This window comes from Mauremys reevesii, linkage group 1 (genome assembly GCF_016161935.1).
Source record: "Mauremys reevesii isolate NIE-2019 linkage group 1, ASM1616193v1, whole genome shotgun sequence".
NCBI lineage: Eukaryota > Metazoa > Chordata > Testudines > Geoemydidae > Mauremys > Mauremys reevesii.
In genome coordinates this window covers 12,420,771-12,440,395 of record NC_052623.1, presented here as the reverse complement: position 1 = coordinate 12,440,395, position 19,625 = coordinate 12,420,771, and the positions used below count along the sequence as shown (strand labels likewise).

Sequence of the window (19,625 nt, the reverse complement as noted above, 5' to 3'; positions counted from 1 at the left end):
GGATTAGAAGACCTTTCAAGGACCCTTCCAGTCCTAAAATGATATGATTCTTGGAGCTTCAGTGTTACATGCATTAGCAGAGAGCACAGCTCGCTGATTCAGCAGACCTCAATGTTACTCATAAGGAAAGACCAGAGGCTTGGTTCGGTGGCGAAAGTGCTCGGCCAGGTTTATTGTCGACAAAGCACAGCCCTAGTGCCCCATAGGAGCTACAGGTACTATCATATGTATGCCTGCGACAATGGACCACCTCAGTCAGTGCACTGGGACACTGCCCCTCAGCTGGACAAAGGTGCCCCTCCTATGGCTTCTCCTTATATACATGAATATAGATGTATTGCACTCCAGATGTGGTTGGTTACCGGCCTTATCCTAGTACCTGCTAGTTCCACCAAAACATCCCCATCCACTATCCTGTCATCTCATCCTTATGTTACTCAGGACCGGCGTGTCCCTGTACCATCTCCTAGGAATGTGTTCACAGCAATACTTGAGAACTCTGGGTGTCCTGTGCCATCATCTCCGGTCAGGAAGGTGCTTACTTGGTGTTTGCCAGTACCTGATGCGTTGCTCTATTGCCCAGGCCAGGCCTACTCTGGTTCACAGCCTTTGGTTCACACTGTTAGCTGGGCCTAGGGCTCCAGCAAGGCCTACATAGTACTTCCGTGCTGAGACAAGACCACATTAGGGAGAAGAAAATCCTGTAACAGAATGAAAATTTATTCACATCTTAGTGATATTATACTGAATTTCTAGGGGCAGGGACTAGAAAAATTGACATTATCCTCCCGTCAGCCCTAGAAGATGTGTGAAAAAGTAACACAGTCTGGAACTGTATTAAGTATTTTGCAGAGCCTTCAACTCTACTACAAACCCCAGGCGAAGTTATAGCTAATGGAGTCTTTGCAGAGCAACTCCATTACCAGTGCTACAGCAAGATGGCTGAGACAGAGAGGAAATGTGTAAAAAATCAGTCTGAGGTTTGGAAAAGGACACAAACGTGGGGTTTTACAATGGGAAGGCAGTGTTCTCTCCTTGAGAATCAGGCATTTATTTAAACTTACATTCAAAAAGGAGACCCAGACCTTAAAAAAGAAAACGTGAACCACTGAGAATGTGGCTGTATCCCCCCAAAATGTGTCAAAGCTCAGATATTTTTGGCAATGTCAAACTACTTTGGAAGAACCATTTCAAACGAAGCAGCATCACCTGGCCCTTTGTTGTTAATAGAAATATTAAATATATTTAGATTCATTTTCCACCCTGTCAGGGTTCCCTCCCCACTCTGAACTCTGGGGTACAGACATGGGGACCCGCATGAAAGACCCCCTCAGCTTATTTCTACCAGTTTAGGTTAAAAACTCCCCAAGGCACAAATTCTCCCTTGTACCTTGGATTAGGTAACACTGCCACCACCAAGTGATTAGATAAAACTCAGGGAAAGGACCACTTGGAGTTCGTACTCCCCCCTAATATCCCCTACACCCCTTTTTCTGGGGAGGCTTGAGAATAAACAAGATGAGCACAGACCAACCTTGGGATTTTTTAGGACACTAAAAAAACCAATCAAATTCTAAAAAACCAAAAGTTTATTAGAAAGAAAAAAGGTAAAAGAAGCACCTCTGTAAAATTAGAATGGAAGCTAATCTCACAGGGCAGTCAGATTCAAAACACAGAGGATTTCCCTCTGGGGCCAAACGTTAAAGTTACAAAAAGAAAACCAGGAATATGCCTCTCTCTCAACACAGAGAAAATCACAAGCCAAAATAAAAGCAAGCTAACTCATTCCCTTGCTAGTACTTACTAATCTTAATGGAGTTGGATTTCTTGCTTTCTTGATCTGTCTCTGGCAAGCACGCAGAACAGACAGACAAAGAACAGACAAAACAAAGCCTCCCCCGCCTCCTGATTTGAAAGTATTGTGTTCCCTTATTGGTCCTTTGAGTCAGGTGCCAGCCAGGAATTTGGGCTTCTTAACCCTTTACAAGTAAGAGGATTTGGTGCCTCGGGCCAGGAGGGATTTTATAGTACTGTATACAGGAAGGTGGTTACCCTTCCCTTTATGACACACCCACCCGTTCAGTACACACATCACACCTCTACGTTTCGTACCCATTCACTCTGTGCGCACATCCATCCCATTACCCCATGTAAAGTCACCCACACCAAGTCAACCCCTCAGCTACACCAAGGGAGGGAGAGCACCGGCCCCCAGCCTCCCCTTTACGGGCAAAGGCCAGGGGAGTGACGGCATTTCCATGTGTGCAGTGGAAGTCCTTGTTACTCCCCATACCTGACTCTATCCCTGCTTTCCCTGAGCAAGAGACTGCCACACCATAGTCCCCAGGTCACGGGCTCTCCCCCAGGATCCAAATTCCAATGCCTGGCTCCCTTTCCCTGGCCAGAAAAACTGACCCCCAAGACCCAACTCCACAACGTGTCCTCTAAACAAGGGATCAGCTCAGCAGGTGAACAAGGGAGGCAAGCAGGGGAGTTTTGCAGGGTGTAGCTGTGGATCTGGTGCATGGAGGTAAAGGGACTTGGTGAGTTGTGTGCTGGTCTGTTTGCTGTTTGTCTCAGTGTGGGTTGTGTGGCTGGGGTTTGGGTCCCTGACCAGGCCAGGTGACAGAGGTCTGTGTGTGTCTCTGAGAGGGTTGTGTGGCTTTGACCCTTGGGCCTAGGATCAGCCCTGGTGTTTGATGTCTGAGTCATCGATCACCCTGTTAGCCCTGTGGCAGAACTAAGAAGCGAGGTGCAGAGTGTATAGGGTAGTTGCTGAGCAAACACTTGACCAGGCACTTGGGTGAGGCACTGAACTGTTCAGTTATATCATTATTTTAGCCCCATTCTCTTGGGGGCTCACCCTGCCGGGCCTGTTGGGTTCTGTGTATTGTGCAGCAGCAGTTTCAAGTAAACACAGCAGCACTAGGTACAGTATTTCCACCCCCCAGAATCCTTTAGGAAGTGAAAGCAGGATTGCCCCACAACTGCTGCCCACCTCTCCAGCTGAGAACTGTATTTCAGGGTCAAACTCACCTCCGTTATGGCTGGGCTGCCATCCATGAGATTAGCAATTCCTGCCTGGGAAATCCCAGTCACTGAATGTGGAACAGTGGATCACAGTGAAACAATCTGGAGGATGTTTGGTTTTGATGTGTTCTTTCCCCTCACATCTCCACTGATGTTCCTGATGGATTCTCCTGCAGCTGCAACGGGGATGTTGGAATAATGCTGAGGCCTCTGCTGATCCCCTTGACATACTTCTGTCTTCAAAGCTGGCTGGGAATCCCTCAGGTAAACTCTTGAGCTTTGCCAGTGAAACACTCTGTGTTTTCTTGTGTTTCTGCTCAAGGCTATGCAGGCAGCCATACTGCCTTAGACCCATAGACGTGTAGGGCTGGAAGGGACCTCAAGAGGTCATCCGGTGCAGCCTTACATACTGAGGCTGGACCAAGAGCACCGAGACCACCACGGACAAGTGTTTGTCTAATCAGAGCCCCACATCCCCTTCCGCAGACCCCAGCCCTCCCACTAAACGGTTTCAGTCCAGGGACCTTCTGACCAGCAGCCAAGGTCTGCTCCATCAGACTCCTTACTGCTGCCTCCCTGGATATTTTCCTACCACAGCCTCTTTCCAGTCCGCACAGCCTCTCCCGGCTCACCCTTCTTTCAGGGCCGGGCTCACAGGGCTCCCCTGGGGAATCACCCAACACAATCCCAAACCAAAAGAACAAAATTGAACCAATTTCTGCCTTGCTTGGGGTTCCTCCTCACCCTATAGGAGCCTCCCTGTTCCCCTCAGGTCTCTCCACTCTTTACTGCCAGGAGAGGGACTGCCAAGGTCTTCCCCCTTCTTCCTGCAGCCCCTCAAACACCCCCTAGGCTTTACCAACACTGCCGCTGGCTTCCTCCTGGCCCGAGGCAACTCACCTCTGGCCGCAGGCTTCACTGCCCCCAGCCTCCTAGGCCTCCTCCTGGCTCTGAGCCCTCCAGTTCTGGCTCCAGGCCTCTCTCTGCCTTTAGCCCTGGGTTAATTTAATTTTAGCACCCTGTGTCCATTCACAGGCATGTGCTATTTTGAGCATTTCAGTTTTCACAACATAGGCTCATCCCAGATTCTGGAACAAGCTTAGATGCTCAGTTCGTGGAGTATGTACATAAGCTGTACTAAAGACAAACCCACAGTAACCGTCTCCAGTTTGTGAGGGACTCCGTGGAGCCAGTCTCTAGGAAACAGATACATTCATGGAGGTTAAGTCCACTAATGGCTATTAGCCAGGATGGGTAAGGAATGGTGTCCCTAGCCCTCTGTTTGTCAGAGGGTGGAGATGGATGGCAGGAGAGAGATCACTTGATCATTACCTGTTAGGTTCACTCCCTCTGGGGCACCTGGCATTGGCCACTGTCGGCAGACAGGATACTAGGCTGGATGGACCTTTGGTCTGACCCAGTCTGGCTGTTCTTTTGTTCTAAGCTAAATGAACCCAAAGTTATGGAGACAGATATGAGTCAAGGAAGCCAGCAGAGTATCAGAAACCTGGGAAAATCTCTGACTGGATGGGCTCAGGCATTTGCTCAACCACCTTTTGAACTGAGGTGGTTCAAAAGTTTTGGATTTTTTTTTAAGCAGAATTTTTTTTATTGTTTCTTTAAACAAACACAGCAAGCAGCAAATATTTGGCCACACACTTCTGAAACCCCAAACCATGTTCAGGTTTTGGCAGACTAATTTCAGCTTTTCAGTTAAAAAAACACAACACATTTTGAAGGAAACAGACATTGTCCAGGATGTGGAAGTCTTTTAAATGTTTATTTTCCCCAGGGCTTCCGGGGGGGGGGGGGAGGGGGAGGGGTAAGTAGGGCAATTTGTATTCTATAGTATTACAACTTTTTTTTTATGGAAGGGGCCCCTGAAATTGCTTTGTCCCAGACCCCCTGAATCCTCTGGGCAGCCTTGCTTTAGTTGACAATTTGTTATTTTTCCAGGCTCCGTCTTGCAAAAGACCAAAGTTCCTGACAGCTTTGCCAATTGTAGCTAGCTCATAGTAACGTTTGACTCTGTACAGGCCCGATCCAAAGCCCATTGAAATCAATGAGAGTCTTTCCATTGACTTCAGTGGGATTTAGCTCAGGCCCTTATTTCCTAAAAAAAACCAAACGCCGTTAGTTGCGAAAGTGAAAGTCTGCAGTGAGGTTTGTTAGCTAAAGTCAAACTATTTCCTGTGTCGTGAACACTGCAGATTAAGTTCTACGACTGCAGCCAGCTCTTGCTCGGGTCAGCAGCCTGCCAGGGACTCAGACACACTTGGGAAAGTCAGGTATTGTAACATCATTCAATTCTTACTCTTCATTGTCCTAAGTACAGACACTTCTGCTGCATTTATCTCTAGACAACAGGTCACACGGTGGCTTAGACAATGATACAAATCTGCCTGCAGTTACATCAGTCCAGTACCTATGGACCCGAGGGGTAGTGTGGGCCAGTGGATAAGGCAGCTGATTGGGACTGAGGCGACCAAGGCTTTCATCCCAGCTCTGCCCCTGGCCTGCTGTGTGTGACAATGGGCAAGTCACTCTACCTCTTTCTTCTACCAACCTTTGTCTGCCCTAGATTGTAAATTTTGGGGATTGGCACAGCCTCCCTAAGTACAGCCCCTAGCACAATGGGGCCACAATCTGGGTTGGGAGCTCTAGGCACTTTTGTTATGCAAATTGTAATATCAGAGGGTAGAATCTGGGGGGGTGCACAGAATGAAAAGTCTAATATTTCCTGTTGATTTGATTTCAGAGCTTTAATTTGTTATAAAATTATAAAAGCTTTTGGGACAGGGAAACTACAGAAATATTTAAAAACCCTATGTAGTGAAAACAAAAAAATTCTGCGTATTTTGCTCACATCTACGTCATAAAATACATTGACCACAACTACTTCCATAGGGTGCAAACTTCCCTAATTTTTCATTGCAAAAATTCATCCTCTAGTAACACAACTACCCAGACGATCTGTTCATAACATCAGGAGAGCCTCCCAAACAGAAAGCTGTTCATCTCTTCCCAGAGACTGCCAGGACAGCTGATATCTATCCATACCTAGCTGCCACTTTAGGCATCTCAATCCCAGAATCTGGCCCCCACCCTGGATTCACAGCACCCCTGTTCAGCAGCCTGTGAACACTGTAGGCACCTAAACTCACTCGGCACCTAAATTTCTGCAATAACCAATTCCCCAGGCTCCTGTTTCTGCCTCTGAGCATGTGCATTGCAGCCCCATGCCTGCCCCATAGCATTTCATGAACCAGGGGAAACAGGCGTTCCTGCACCTAACTCCCCTGTGGGACCCGATCTGGCAAGCGTGCTTGGACCTTGCTTACCAGATCAGCACCTATAGAGAAACTTACACAAAAAACTGATTGGAGACATAAGAATATTAGAACGACCATAGTGGGTCAGACCAAAGGTCCATCCAACCCAGTATCCTGTCCACCGACAGAGGCCAATACCAGGTGCAGGGCCGCCCAGAGGATTCAGGGGGCCTGGGGTCTTTGGTGGTGGGAGGCCTCCCGCTTCGACGGTAATTCAGTGGCGGGGGGTCCTTCTACTCTGGGACCCGCCGCTGAAGTGCCCCGAAGACCCGCGGCGGGGGCCCCCCACTGCTGAATTACCGCCGAAGACCTGGCACTTCGGTAGCGGGTCCCACTTCGGCGGTAATTCAGCAGCGGGGGGTCCTTCCACCCTGGAGCGGAAGGACCCCCCCACCGCAGTATTGCTGACGATGACCTGGAGCAGAAGAAGCTCTGGGGCCCCGGGCCCCGTGAGAGTTTTCCGGGGCCCCCGAAGCCAGTGAAGAATCCCCCCTCCAGGGGCCCCAAAAAACTCTTGTGGGAGCCCCTGTGGGGCCCAGGGCCTGGGACAAATTGCCCCACTTGCCCCCCCCTCTGGGCGGCCCTGGCCAGGTGCCCCAGAGGGAGTGAACCTAACAGGTAAGGATGAAGTGATCTCTCTCCTGCCATCCATCTCCACCCTCTGCTCTGCTCTGGAACTCCTTTGGCGGAGTCAGCTCTGGAACTCCTCTATTTGCTCTGGAGCGCCTTTTTTCTTTGTTCTCCCAATTTTGCAATGGCGTTTAGTGTTGTTACGTTTGTTACTGCTGCGATTGGAGAGACTCGACGACTCAGTCCTGAAGGTTCCAAATTAGAAGTTGATTTTTCCCCTCCTTTACAGTTATATGTGGGATTTCCTTTGCCTCTTTTCAAAAGAACCGGTGTCTCCACTGTTTGGGCAGATTCTACAGTGGACAATTTAGGTGGGGAGTTTTGCTTTAACCTTTTATATCGTTTCTTGATTGGGGCAGGTGCCGGCATCGTCTGACGGTCGGGTATTGGCAGGTTTCTGTGGAGATTCTGGTTTTGGCTCTGAAGTGGCTTGGGGTACAATGGGCAGATCAGCTTCAAAATGAATTATGCCAATTGTTCATTATTCCTTCTGACTCAATTGACTTAAAGGTATCAAAATTACTTGCTGGTATTTCAGGTTGCAAAGACTTTCTTCTTTCCTGAGAGGTCCTGATACCTAGGATTGCCTCCATACAGGCCTTCACAGCAACGTCTACACTTCCCTGAGTTTCTTGTAATAAGCGGCCCAACTGCGGGTGGGTTTGTGGCATGTCTGGCTTACTTACTCTGTGTCTTAACTTCTCACTAATCCCTTTCTCCTGGGATAAGGCTTGTTGTGCTTGATCCAACTGTTCCATTTTCCTTCTCAATTTTCTTTCTAAAGTGTTACCTACAATAGATACATCCTCCATTTCCTCCAGATTTTCTCTTTAATTTTTCTTTCTCAAAAATGGAACACCTTAAGTTCCATGGATCCGGGTGATCTCTGCGGATTTGATCTCTGCGGATTTGATCTCCGTGAGCCACCTGCACCCGGATCCCCACCCCACAAGCCCCAACCAGCTGCATCTGGATCCCCACCCCACTGAGTCCTCTCACAGCCAGAGTAAGAGCTGGCTCACTATGGAGCAAAATCACTGAGAGCCGTCCCACATCTTTTTACCGGGACAGTTTTGTATCTGTTATTTTCCTCTGTAAGGGGCTCTGTAGTTTTTACCCTGATGTAGCTGGGCAAGGTCACCACTAAATCCCCTCCCCCCACACTCATGGCTGACCTTAACCCCACTGAAATTAGGACTTCAAAACTCCTGTCTAGACACACCCATGTGTGTAAGTGTAAGCAGGGGAATGGTCCTGCTATTGTGGGGAACTTTCCTGGCTTCTGCACTACCCCCGGAATTGGCTAGCAAAAGGATAATCCTCACCTCCTTATCTTACTCAGGATCAGCGTATCCCTGCACCATCTCCTAGGAATGTGTTCATGCCGTTACTTGAGAACTCTGGGTATCCTGTGCCGTCATCTCCGGTCAGGATGTTAGCCAAAAGGGCTCGTTTCCCCCCAGAGCTTACCTAATTACACCAAGGAGGCACGGAGACAGGAAGACAAGTACCACACCCTTTATTGATCGGTCAGCTGAGCGGGTGTTCCTCTCGGCTAGTGCCAGAGAAAGAGACACACCTTTCATGGCCAAGCGGCCTACCTTTATAGCCGGTAACAAACAACTTAGCCTACGTTTGTCTACGTCATTTGGTTGACCTATAGACCCTGTACATGTATCTATTAGGGGATAATTGGGTACGCAGGATACATATATCATTTTGTGGGGGCTACAAGAGACATACAGCTGTTGAGGATACATTTGTCATTCTGAAGGGGACACAAGATACATCTGTTGACCCTTTGTACTATATACTTTGGATGCATACATGTGAATGCAGCTGCATACACTTGGGGAGCCAACATATACTTGGGGAGCCAAACAAAACTGATAAGCGAAATAGCTGACTTAGGTAGATACACGGCCTTCAGTCTAATGAGTTCTGTAAGCTTTCCAACACAGTTTGGACAAGCATAACATAACTTTGGTTTACTCAGGCCTAATACGGAAAGGCTTCATTAGCACTATGATTTTCCAACAAGGACCATGCTAATTTGGTGTTATCCAGAACCTGGTGCATTGCTCTATTGCCCAGGCCAGGCCTACTCTGGTTCACAGCCTTTGGTTCACACTGTTAGCTAGGCCTAGGGCTCCAGCAAGGCCTACATCGTGCTTCCGTGCTGAGGCAAGATTACATTAGGGGGAAGAAAATCCTGTAACAGAATGAAAATTTATTCACATTTTAGTGATATTTTACTGAATTTCTAGGGGCTGGGCCTGGTGAAATCCACAGTCTTCCTGTCAGCCCTAGAGAAGATGTCTGAAAAAGTAACACAGTCTGGAACTGTATTAAGTATTTTGCAGAGCCTTCACCTCTACTACAAACCCCAGGCGAAGTTATAGCCAGTGGAGTCTTTGGAGAGCAACTCCATTACTGCTATAGCAAGATGGCTGAGACAGAGAGAGGAAATGTGTAAAAAATCAGTCTGAGGTTTGGAAAAGGATGCAAATGTGGGGTTTTACAGTGGGAAAGGCAGTGTTCTCTCCTGGAGAATCAGGCATTTATTTGGATTTACATTCAAAAGGGGATGCGGTCCTTAAAAAAGAAAACATGAACCAATGAAAGTGTGACTGTATCCCCCAAAATGTGTCAAAGCTCAGATATATTGTGGTGTGACCCTTCTGCCAGGTGAAGCCGGCAGCAACCAGGGCCCAGTTCAGTATCTAGGGGTTCCTTTCCATCGATACAACACAGAACTGGCTTGAGACCCCACCCAGTAACATGGGAACATTACACACCACCCCGGGTGCCTCTGAGAGGCAAAACTTCCCCACTCACGAGCACAGAGTCTGAGCGCAGAAAAGAAACTTTTTTAAAAGGAGGGAAGTAACTTGGTGTTAATTTGGGAAAATGCTGCAAAGATGGTTCATAAACATAAACCATGAGTAACAGACCCACCCCCAAGTAAGCTTGGCAGTGTCCTTTTCCCCTCAGGTTCTTAAGTCTAAAAAGTCAAAAGTCCCTATCACATGCCCAACCCTTCTGTGCACCCCACTCACAGTTGCTGTCCTTGGTCAGTGCAGACCCAGGGTTCAGAGGTGCATCTGCAGAGTTCACCTGCCACCCTGGGTGGAGGGGGGGATAGAGGCACCTTACTCACTCTGCTGCTCGGACACTCGCTCGCTGATCCTCTCTTCCAGCTGGCTGCTCGCTGCACCGCTCTGCCCGCCGCCCTGCTGGCCACTCGCTCTGCTCACCACCTCACCAGCCACTCATTCACCAGCCGACTGCCAGTCACCTTCTGCTGCCACCTGCCTCTCTGCTGTGACTGCTGCACCTCAGTGTCTTAGCGATTTTCAGCTCGGGCAGAAACACAGTCCTACCACTGCTGATTGAGCATTTAAAATAACAATAGAGGCTCCCAATGAGCCTATTTAGCTCTTTTTTTGAACAGTGGGGAGGAACGTGTCAAACCAGTCTGGGGACTCCTAGGGAGAGTCCGCACACCTCCTGGCTGGGACAGCTGTCCCCACCCCTCTTACTTTCACAGGGCTCTGGCATTCAAGCCCCTGTCTTAAGGAGGTTTTTTCATCTGAGAGTAACCCTCTCATTTGGGACAGGTTAAGCACAGTCCTGCGTCCCTGTATTACAATAATACCACCAATATTGGTAACAGCATTTCACTACCCCTGCGTTCAGTTATAAATTTTTTTATTAAAGCTAAAGTTAAAAAAAATATATAATTCACAGGTTAAGAAAAGAGTGTCTGTACATCCGGGTATACTGCTTAGATTATCCATAAATACAAAAGAGTAGAGTGGCACACTAGAGAGAGACTAGACTATTTATTTTAGCATTTTGAGTTTTCGTGAGCTACAGCTAACTTCTTCGGATGCATAGAATGGAACACACAGACAGGAGATATTTATACATACAGAGAACATGAAAAGGTGGAAGTTTTTGCGGATACAGACTAACACGGCTGCTACTCTGAAACCCATAAATACAAAGTTTGTTTTTAAAGTCGTAAGATACATATAGTGCATAATCAGCAATAACCCAAATGTAGGTGAATAAATGTAAGAATACAGTTTAGATATTCGCATCCAAGTATCCAGGTACATCACTCATGAAAAGTTACACAGAGAGCTGGTTGTGGAAAGCAGATATAGCAATGAGTGAAGATTGTCCCTCAGTCATTGAGAATTTAGGGTAGGTTGTCCATTTAGAAAATACAATCCATGTATTTCAGTTACTTTCCCCACTGATCTGTAACCCAACCCCAGCCAAAGTTGATAATTTTGAGCAGCAGCGTTCTGTCTGCTGGATATCTAAGCAGAGCAGGTGTGTTTATGTAAATACAGTTTGCTCTGGAAGTCTCTCCCCCTCCCAGCCAGCTGACAGGGAAGAATTCAGTAGACCCTGCTTACATTGGCAATGTCAAACTAACGTGGAAGATCCATTTCAAATGAAGAAGTATCACATGGCCCATTGTTCTTAAAAGAAATATGAAATGTGTTCAGATTCATTTTCCACCCACCTGTTCTATACACACATCACACTCCTACATTTCGTACCCATTCATTCTGTGCTGACATCCATCCCATTACCCCAGGTACAGCTCAGCAGTCGCCTACACCAAGCCAACCCCTAAGCTACACCATGCTAGGGAAAGCACCGCCACACACCCTCTCCTTTACGGGCAAAGGGCAGGGGAGGGATGGCATTTCCAGGTGTTAGGTGAACATAAGAATGGCCATACTGGGTCAGACCAAAAGTCCATCAAGCCCAGTATCCTGTCTGCCGACAGTGGCCAATGCCAGGTGCCCCAGAGGGAGTGAACCTAACAGGCAATGATCAAGTGATCTCTCTCCTGCCATCCATCTCCATCCTCTGACGAACAGAGGCCAGGGACACCATTCCTTACCTGTACTGGCTAATAGCCATTAATGAACTTAACCACAATGAATTTATCCAGTTCTCTTTTAAACCCTGTTATAGTCTTAGCCTTCACAACCTCCTCAGGCAAGGAGTTCCACAGGTTGACTGTGCGCTGTGTGAAGAAGAACTTCCTTTTATTTGTTTTAAACCTGCTGCCCATTAAACTTCCCAGGAAACACTCCCAGGAAACACCCCAAGCCTGTTGCTCCCCACTCCTGGCCCTAATTCTGCTTTCTCTGAGCAAGACACTGCTACCCCCTAATCCCCATGTCACTGGTTCTCCCCCAGGGTCCAGTCTCCAAATTCCAATGCCTGTCTCCCTTTCCCTGGCCAGAAAAGTCAACCCCCAAAGACCCAACCCCACAACGTAGCCTCTAAACAAGGGATCAGCTCAGCAGGTGAACAAGGGAGGCAAGCAGGGGAGTTTTGCAGGTTGTAGCAGTGGATCTGGTGCACGGAGGTAAAGGGACTTGGTGAGTTGTGTGCTGGTCTCTTTGCTGTTTGTCTCCATGTGGCTGAGGTTTGGGTCCCTGACCAGGCCAGGTGACCGAGGTCTGTCTGTGTCTCTGAGAGGGCCGTGTGGCTCTGACCATTGGGCCTAGGATCAGCCCTGGTGTCTGACGCCTGAGTCGTTGATCACCCTGTTAGCCATGGGGCAGAACTAAGCAGTGAGGTGCAGAGTGTATAGGGTAGTTAGTTGCCAAGCAAACACTTGACCAGGCACTTGGTGAGGCACTGAAATATTGAGCTATGTCGTTATTTTAGCCCCATTCCCTAGGAGCTGATTGACAGACCTGCCTGGCTGCTGGTTTCTGTGTATTGTGCTGTGTAATGGCTCTTACGAGTAACCACTGCAGCTCTATGGATCATATTTCTACCCCCCATAGTCCTTTAGGGAAATGTGATCACCATGTAGTGAAAGCAGGATTTCCCCACAACTACTCCCCACCCCCCAGCTGAGAACTGTATTTCAGGGTCAAACCCGCCTCCGTTACGGCTGGGCTGCTGTCCCTGAGAGAGCAATTCCTGCCTGGGAAATCCCAGTTAGTTACTGAATGTGGAACAACGGATCACAGTGAAACAATCTGTTTTGATGTGTTCTTTCCCCTCAAATCTCCCTGACGTTCCTGATGGATTCTCCTGCAGCCGCACAGGGATGTTGGAACCATGATGAAGCCTCTGCTGATCCCCTTGACATACTTCTGTCTTCAAAGCTGGCTGGGAATCCCTCAGGTAAACTCTTGAGCTTTGCCAGGGAAGCACTTGGTGTTTTCTCGTGTTTCTGCTCAAGGCTCTGCAGGCAGCCAAACTGCCTTAGACCCATAGACACATATGGCTGGAAGGGACCTCAGGAGGACATCTAGCGCAGCCTTGTGTGCTGAGGCAGGAAGGACCAAGTGCACCGAGACCACCCCAGACAGGTGTTTGCCTAATCAGGGCCCCACGCCACATTTTGCAGTGGCTGGAAGGGGAACCCAGGCCCTCCCACTAAACTGGATTCCAGTCCAGGGATCCTCTGAGCAGCAGCCAAGGTCTGTGCCGTCAGACTCCTTACTGCTGCCTCCATTGATATCCTCCTACCACAGCCTTTTTCCAGCCCGCACAGCCTCTCCTGGCTCATCCTTCATTCAGGGCTGGGCTCACAGGGCTCCCCCGTGGAATCCCCCAACACAATCCCAGACCAAAAGAACAAAATTAAACCAATTTCCTCTTTACCCTGCAGGAGCCTCCCTGTTCCCCTCAGGTCTCTCCGCTCTTTACTGCCAGGAGAGGGACTGCCGAGGTATCCCCCCCCTCCCTGCAGCCCCTCAAATACCCCCTAGGCTTTACCAACACTGCCTCCAGCTTCCTCCTGGCCTGAGGCAACTCACCTCTGGCCGCAGGCTTCACTGCCCCCAGCCTCCCAGGCCTCCTCCTGGCTCTGGGCCCTCCAGTTCTGGCTCCAGGCCTCTCTCTGCCTTTAGCCCAAGAGGGGACGTCCCCAGCCGGGTCTGATCACCACCTTTGCATAACACCCTCCAGGTGCCACCCCTGGTTAACCAGTGTGGGGTTTATACAACCCATCACAACAGTGTTGCCATCCTCCATGTGCATTTGGGGGTTGGATTCTGGATGGAACCTTCCCATGGGCACCGCCAGCCCTGGAGCATGCAGTGCATGGCTGGCATATGGAGATGGCAACCCGCTGACTCCCACTGAGGTAAATGGGGGTGGTTTCTAGATATTTCCGTGAGAGTGGATTGAGATCTCAGTCCCTCCTATCTCCCTCCCTTCTATGTCCCTTGTTCCCCAGGCTTTGTCTTCCCCATTAATGTATCATGTCCTGCCTTTCTTCCCAACCCTACATCTAGACACAGCCCAGTAAACTAAAAACACCTCTGTCCCGGGTACGTGGCTCGCTGGTCTCTGAGTGCAGCCCTTCGGGTGTCAAGCCTTGTGCCTTTACCCTCCTGGGCGGGAATCCTGTGATTCTCCCACTCTCAGATGGGGCCCTGGGCTGCGGTACCTGTGAGTCCATCGTGCTTACCCAGCAGCTCCGGCTGAGTTCAGGTCCCTGTGGTTCGTCCCTTCAGGAGTCGGGGCCCAGTGGTGTATCTGCTGACACCAGACAAAGTATCGTTCAGTTTACTGTAAGAACAAATCGTTAGAGAAACAGACTTTAAAAACAACCCACAGTCCACACTCACATTGGTCTTACCTAAAGGGCTACCATCCCCTGGGGCTAATGTAGGCCGGCTCTCAGGACCTGTGCCTGAGCCTGGCTCCCCTGAACAACTCCCTCTCCCCTCTTAACAAAGGCCTTGGCTACACTTGAGAGTTACAGCGCAATAAAGCTGCCCACAGTGCTGTAACTCACTCCAGCGCTGTAACTCACTCTCCGTCCACACTGGCAAGGCATATACAGCACTGTATCTCCGTGGCTACAGCGCTGGCGGTATTCCACCTCCCTGAGAGGAATAACAGCTGCTGCGGAGTGGCTGAGACACTGGTGCTCCAGTGTAAACGGGGTGATTGGCCTCCGGAAACTCCCCATAATCCCTTTAAGTGAAGGTTTCTCTCCTTGTTTTGTTGTGAACTCTGGGCTCCGGAAGCTGCTTATCAAAAAACCAAACCCAGCTATTGTTTGCTGTGAATGAGAAGAGGCAGGTGGGGGGGCTCCCTTTGGAACCCCCACAGCTAATGCTTGCTTGAAGAGACAGGCAGCACAGGGAGGGAAGGGGGGGGTCTTTTTTGGCCAGCGGCTGCTTATCTGGTCTGTGAGAAAAAAACAAACAGCTGCTGTTTGCTTTCAGTGAGTGAGATAGGGGTGGAGGAGGGAGGGGGGTCGGAACTTGCAAGGCAGGGTGCTGACACAGTGTCCGCACTCCAAAAATCCACTCTTTCTCCCCCCACGCTCCCTGTCACATTCCCCACCCCCCTTTTGAAAAGCACATTGCAGCCACTTGAATGCTGGGATAGCTGCCCACAATGCACCGGTCCCAATGCCACTGCAAATGCTGCAAATGTGGCCAGGCCAGTGCGCTGGCAGCTGTCAGTGTGGACAGACTGCAGCGCTTTCCCTACTCAGCTGTACGAAGACAGGTTTAACTCCCAGCGCTGTACAGCTGCAAGTGTAGCCGTACCCTGAGTGTTCCTCTTTAAACCCGAGACAGATCTTCTGATCACCTGCATTCCCAGACCTCTTGTATCCACCCCTGCTTCTTTTTCCCAGGAACCGGGCAACGGACAGTATTAATCAATTATTACAGGGCAGCTACAAATCCATCACACTCATCCCGCTCCTCCCTCCCAAAACCGAGGCGCCAATGTGACAGTTGCCAAACAACACCCTGAGGATTCTGCTTGTGTGTTCCATCCCTTTCTCCCACCTTTCCTCTGTCTTGTCGCTTTAGAGGTAAGCTCCTATGGGCAGAGGCCATCTCCTAGTGTGTTTGTACAGGGCCAAGCACAACAGGGCCCTGATCCTGGGTGTGACCTCTAGGTGCTCTTGTAACACAAATGTTAATGTGACCGACTGTTTCCTTTCTTCTCCCAGGCACAATGCCAGGTGGAGCTGAGTATGATGAATGACGCTTTTGATGACCAATATATAGGATGTGCTGAAGAAATGGATGGAATTGCACCTGAATTGCTAGAGAAAGAAAAGTCCATGTCCTCAGTGTTTAGCAGAGTCTGGGAAAACTCAGCAAAAAAATGGGAACGTGTAAAGAAAAAGATTTCTCTGCCCAGAGGCTTTAAAGATGAGCATGGAAGAGCCATAATAGCTTATACTGATAATGACTTTCACAGTGAGTTGAATGCGGCAGTGAGAGAAGCTGGGATATCTCGAGCTCATTACATGGCCAGTTTCCAGTTCAAAGCCTTTCATTATTACTTGACAAGAGCTTCACAGCTCTTACGACGGAGATGTGATGTGATGTACAAAAGGACAGTGTACCGGGGGGTTTCTGTCAGATTTCAGTACATGGGATCAGGTCACATCAGGTTTGGATACTTCGCCTCTTCGTCTTTTGATATAGGAGTAGCTAAGAGATTTGGCATGGACACATTGTTCATCATCCACACGTGCTTTGGTGTTGAGATCAGGGCCTTCTCATGCACTCAGGAGGAGGAAGAAGTGTTAATTCCAGTCCATGAGATATTCAACATGTCCCGAGGACAAAGGAGTAACCGCTTTGTCCTACGGAGCACAAACCGGACCTGCAGCCATTTTAACTGTGCCTACCTGGGTGGTGAGTACTGGGCTGAACACAAGAAATATGTGTGTGGGGCTATGTGCTGTGGAGAATTTGAAAACCCCACTTCAGGGAGAGCTGATGAGAGGGACGCTGACTTGAGGACTTGCCACCAGGGCTGGGGGAGACAGGCTGCCACAACTCTTGCTGCTAGAGAGGGCTCGGGCTGGGGTGGGTGGACACTGGGTCCCACTCACGCACTGAGGAAAGAGAAGGTGCCTAGACACCCATGACACCAGGTGTCCTGCTTTGAGCAGGGGGTTGGACTAGATACCTCCTGAGGTCCCTTCCAACCCTGAGATTCTATGATTCTCTGACACCCTGGCGATGGGAGCTCTAGAAAGACAAGTGAAGGCCCCAAATCACTGTGAGTCTTCAACACACACACGCCCCGTACAGAGTCCACAAGAGCCCTGGCAGAGCAGCTGTGGCTCCTCAGACACGGCACAGAAAATCCACAGGCTGTGGGAAAGGGAGCAGTCGGTGGCCTAGTGTGCAGATGTGTAGGTAATTCCACTCCGGGGTTTCTTGCAGCTTCTCCTGATGCAGCTGGGCCTGACCTCAGTGAGGGACAGGACACCAAGCTAGATGTAGCCTGTTGGTGGGACCCAGTCTGACAATTGCTATGTTTCTTTGGAAATAGTGGAATGGAGTTGAAAATTCCACCTGAGGTCACATTTCATTGACCCTCTCTGTTTGTACCGTAGGAGAGAAGAATCAAATATGTGTTGACAACTCCGGTAAGAAAGAAACATTTTGTTTTCATTGTTTTGACAATAACTTGCCCTCTGTATTGAAGTGCAGAGCACAGAGCCAGGGGTGGCTCTAGCGATTGCGCCACCCCAAGCAGGGCAGCATGCCGCGGGGGACACTCTGGTGGTCGCCGGTCCCAGCAGCTCCGGTGGACCTCCCGCAGGCACACCTGCGGATGCTCCACCGGAGCTGCGGGACCAGCGGACCCTCCGCAGGCACGTCTGCAGGAGGTCTGCTGGAGCCGCGGAACAGTGGACCCTCCGCAGGCATGCCTGTCGGAGGTCCACCAGAGCCGCCTGCCGCCCTCCGGCGGGACGCTGCCCCAAGCGCGCGCTTGGCGCGCTGGGGTCTGGAGCCGGCTCTGCACAGAGCAACCCCACCAGGCATATGCAGGGAAATAACTTGAGAAAAAGGTGGTATGAACTGCACGTTCTGTCTATTTGTCCAGGTTCTCGTAGGGAGCTCATGACTAGTATCTGAGAACCTTCCTGTCTGACTCAATTCCAGGCACAGTCGATTTCAGAAAAGAAAATTTAAGGAGAATAGCCCCTTAGAGCACTAAAGATTCATCTTCAGTGCTCTGAACTATAAGCTGAACACACATCCCCTAACCCAGCACCACAAGTGTGTCCATCTCCCTCCTCTCATAACTAAACCCATTCTATCCCCAGTGGAACTACATCCTCTCAAAGGATTAAACAGGACTATTTTACCAGAGCAGGTCGGAAAAATCTCAACAAAACATTTTCTCCTTGAGATTTGACAATTTGTCAAACTCTAAACCTTTTGCAGAGCTGGTTTGATTTCGACACTGTTCTGTCAGAACGCTGCCTGGGTTCTGGCCAGCTCACCCGCCTGGCTCCTTGGCAGCCTGGCTGGTGGGCTGCCTAGGAGTCATAGACCCCAGGACTTCCACTGCCCCTGACCATGGGACAGCCTGCTTGATGGACCACCCCAGAACCGACGCTCTGTTCTCTTGTGTGGAAAATTGCAAAATGATGGGGGGTTTTATTCCAAGTCTGAACAAAACCAAATTTTGAAATGTCAAAATCCTCCACAAAATGGAATGACCCTTCTCTGCCCTGCTGTACATTTCCCCTAAAACCAATAACCCTCCCCCCAAAATCCCCCCAAAACCCCAAACAGAAATAGTGTTACTGGTGTCAGTGTTCCACAGACTCATGTCTTTACTATTCATAACTGGTCTGGAATACACTTAGGTGGCAGACAACAAGCTCCAAATCAGAGCCTCTGGGACAGGCTTGGGTGAAAGGTGCTCCCTAATGGTTGATACCAAAGGAACAAGCAGGCTGAGGCGGGAGGAAGCAGGTGAAATCTCACCAGTGAGGTGAATGTCCCAGGCTGGAGTGTCCTGCTGAGAGGAAATGGATTAATGTGTCTCTGCAATAAGCAGGTTCCAGTAGCTGTTGGGAAGGAAACCAGTATCCAGCTTGAAGGATCTCTGTCAGTGTGAAATAATTTCCTATCAATTGTTTGATCTGCATTTTCCTGTTAACAGCTACCAGAGGCGGCCTGGCCTTCCCCAGTGTTCTGAGCCATTTACTGTTTGGAGGATCCATCATCCTGGTCCATGTTGCTGCTCTGAAGCTGTTTGATGGTTTCTCAGTTGTCCTATTCGTGTTGCTGACTTTTTCTCTCTAACACAAATCATGGTGAGGGGACTTGCCAGATCCAAAGCCGTCCTGCTATTCTGCCAGCGTTGCCAAGGGAAACCAGGAACATGGAGGGAGTGTCGCTGGTACCTGCTTGGGCAAGCTTTGATTGTACGCTACCGATGAATAGATCGAAATGTAAGTTCATAGTTCATAGTGAGGTGAATGTCCCCGGCTGGAGTGTCCTGCTGAGGGGAAACGGATTAATGTGTCTCTGCAATAAGCAGGTTCCAGTAGCTGTTGGGAAGGAAACCAGTATCCAGCTTGAAGGATCTCTGTCAGTGTGAAATAATTTCCTATCAATTGTTTGATCTGCATTTTCCTGTTAACAGCTACCCTGGCCTTCCCCAGTGTTCTGAGCCATTTACTGTTTGGAGGATCCATCATCCTGGTCCATGTTGCTGCTCTGAAGCTGTTTGATGGTTTCTCAGTTGTCCTATTCGTGTTGCTGACTTTTTCTCTCTAACACAAATCATGGTGAGGGGACTTGCCAGATCCAAAGCCGTCCTGCTATTCTGCCAGCGTTGCCA

The 19,625-nt window shown here is 49.4% G+C and overlaps 1 protein-coding gene across 6 annotated transcripts; it reads left to right on the top strand.

Moving 5' to 3' along the window:
* Positions 1-2,446: 2,446 nt before the first annotated feature.
* Positions 2,447-19,238, top strand: LOC120382928 (ecto-ADP-ribosyltransferase 5-like). 6 transcript variants are annotated; one of them, XR_005588354.1, is made up of 6 exons: positions 5,246-5,318; positions 12,222-12,406; positions 13,080-13,166; positions 15,970-16,666; positions 17,316-17,409; positions 18,942-18,970. XR_005588354.1 is itself a non-coding variant. In XM_039500437.1 (6 exons), the coding sequence occupies exons 3-6, from the start codon at positions 13,101-13,103 to the stop codon at positions 19,082-19,084; spliced, it is 939 nt and encodes a 312-aa protein (XP_039356371.1). In that variant the 5' UTR covers positions 5,246-5,318; positions 12,222-12,406; positions 13,080-13,100; the 3' UTR covers positions 19,085-19,238. The 6 variants fall into 6 exon arrangements, 5 of the variants coding, with proteins under 5 accessions (XP_039356616.1, XP_039356455.1, XP_039356371.1 ...); XM_039500437.1 differs by having other exon boundaries at positions 17,377-17,409; positions 18,942-19,238; XM_039500682.1 differs by lacking the exons at positions 5,246-5,318; positions 12,222-12,406 and adding an exon at positions 2,447-2,468 and having other exon boundaries at positions 17,377-17,409; positions 18,942-19,238.
* Positions 19,239-19,625: the final 387 nt, after the last annotated feature.

What these genes read in the sequence shown, in the direction of transcription:
- LOC120382928 (XM_039500682.1), top strand. Translation starts at nt 13,101, where the DNA reads ATGATGAAGCCTCTGCTGATCCCCTTGACATACTTCTGTCTTCAAAGC. An exon ending in GCTGGCTGGGAATCCCTCAG is followed by an intron (nt 13,167 to 15,969) that starts GTAAACTCTTGA and finishes TTCTTCTCCCAG; the next exon opens with GCACAATGCCAGGTGGAGCT. An exon ending in AATATGTGTTGACAACTCCG is followed by an intron (nt 17,410 to 18,941) that starts GTAAGAAAGAAA and finishes TCCTGTTAACAG; the next exon opens with CTACCAGAGGCGGCCTGGCC.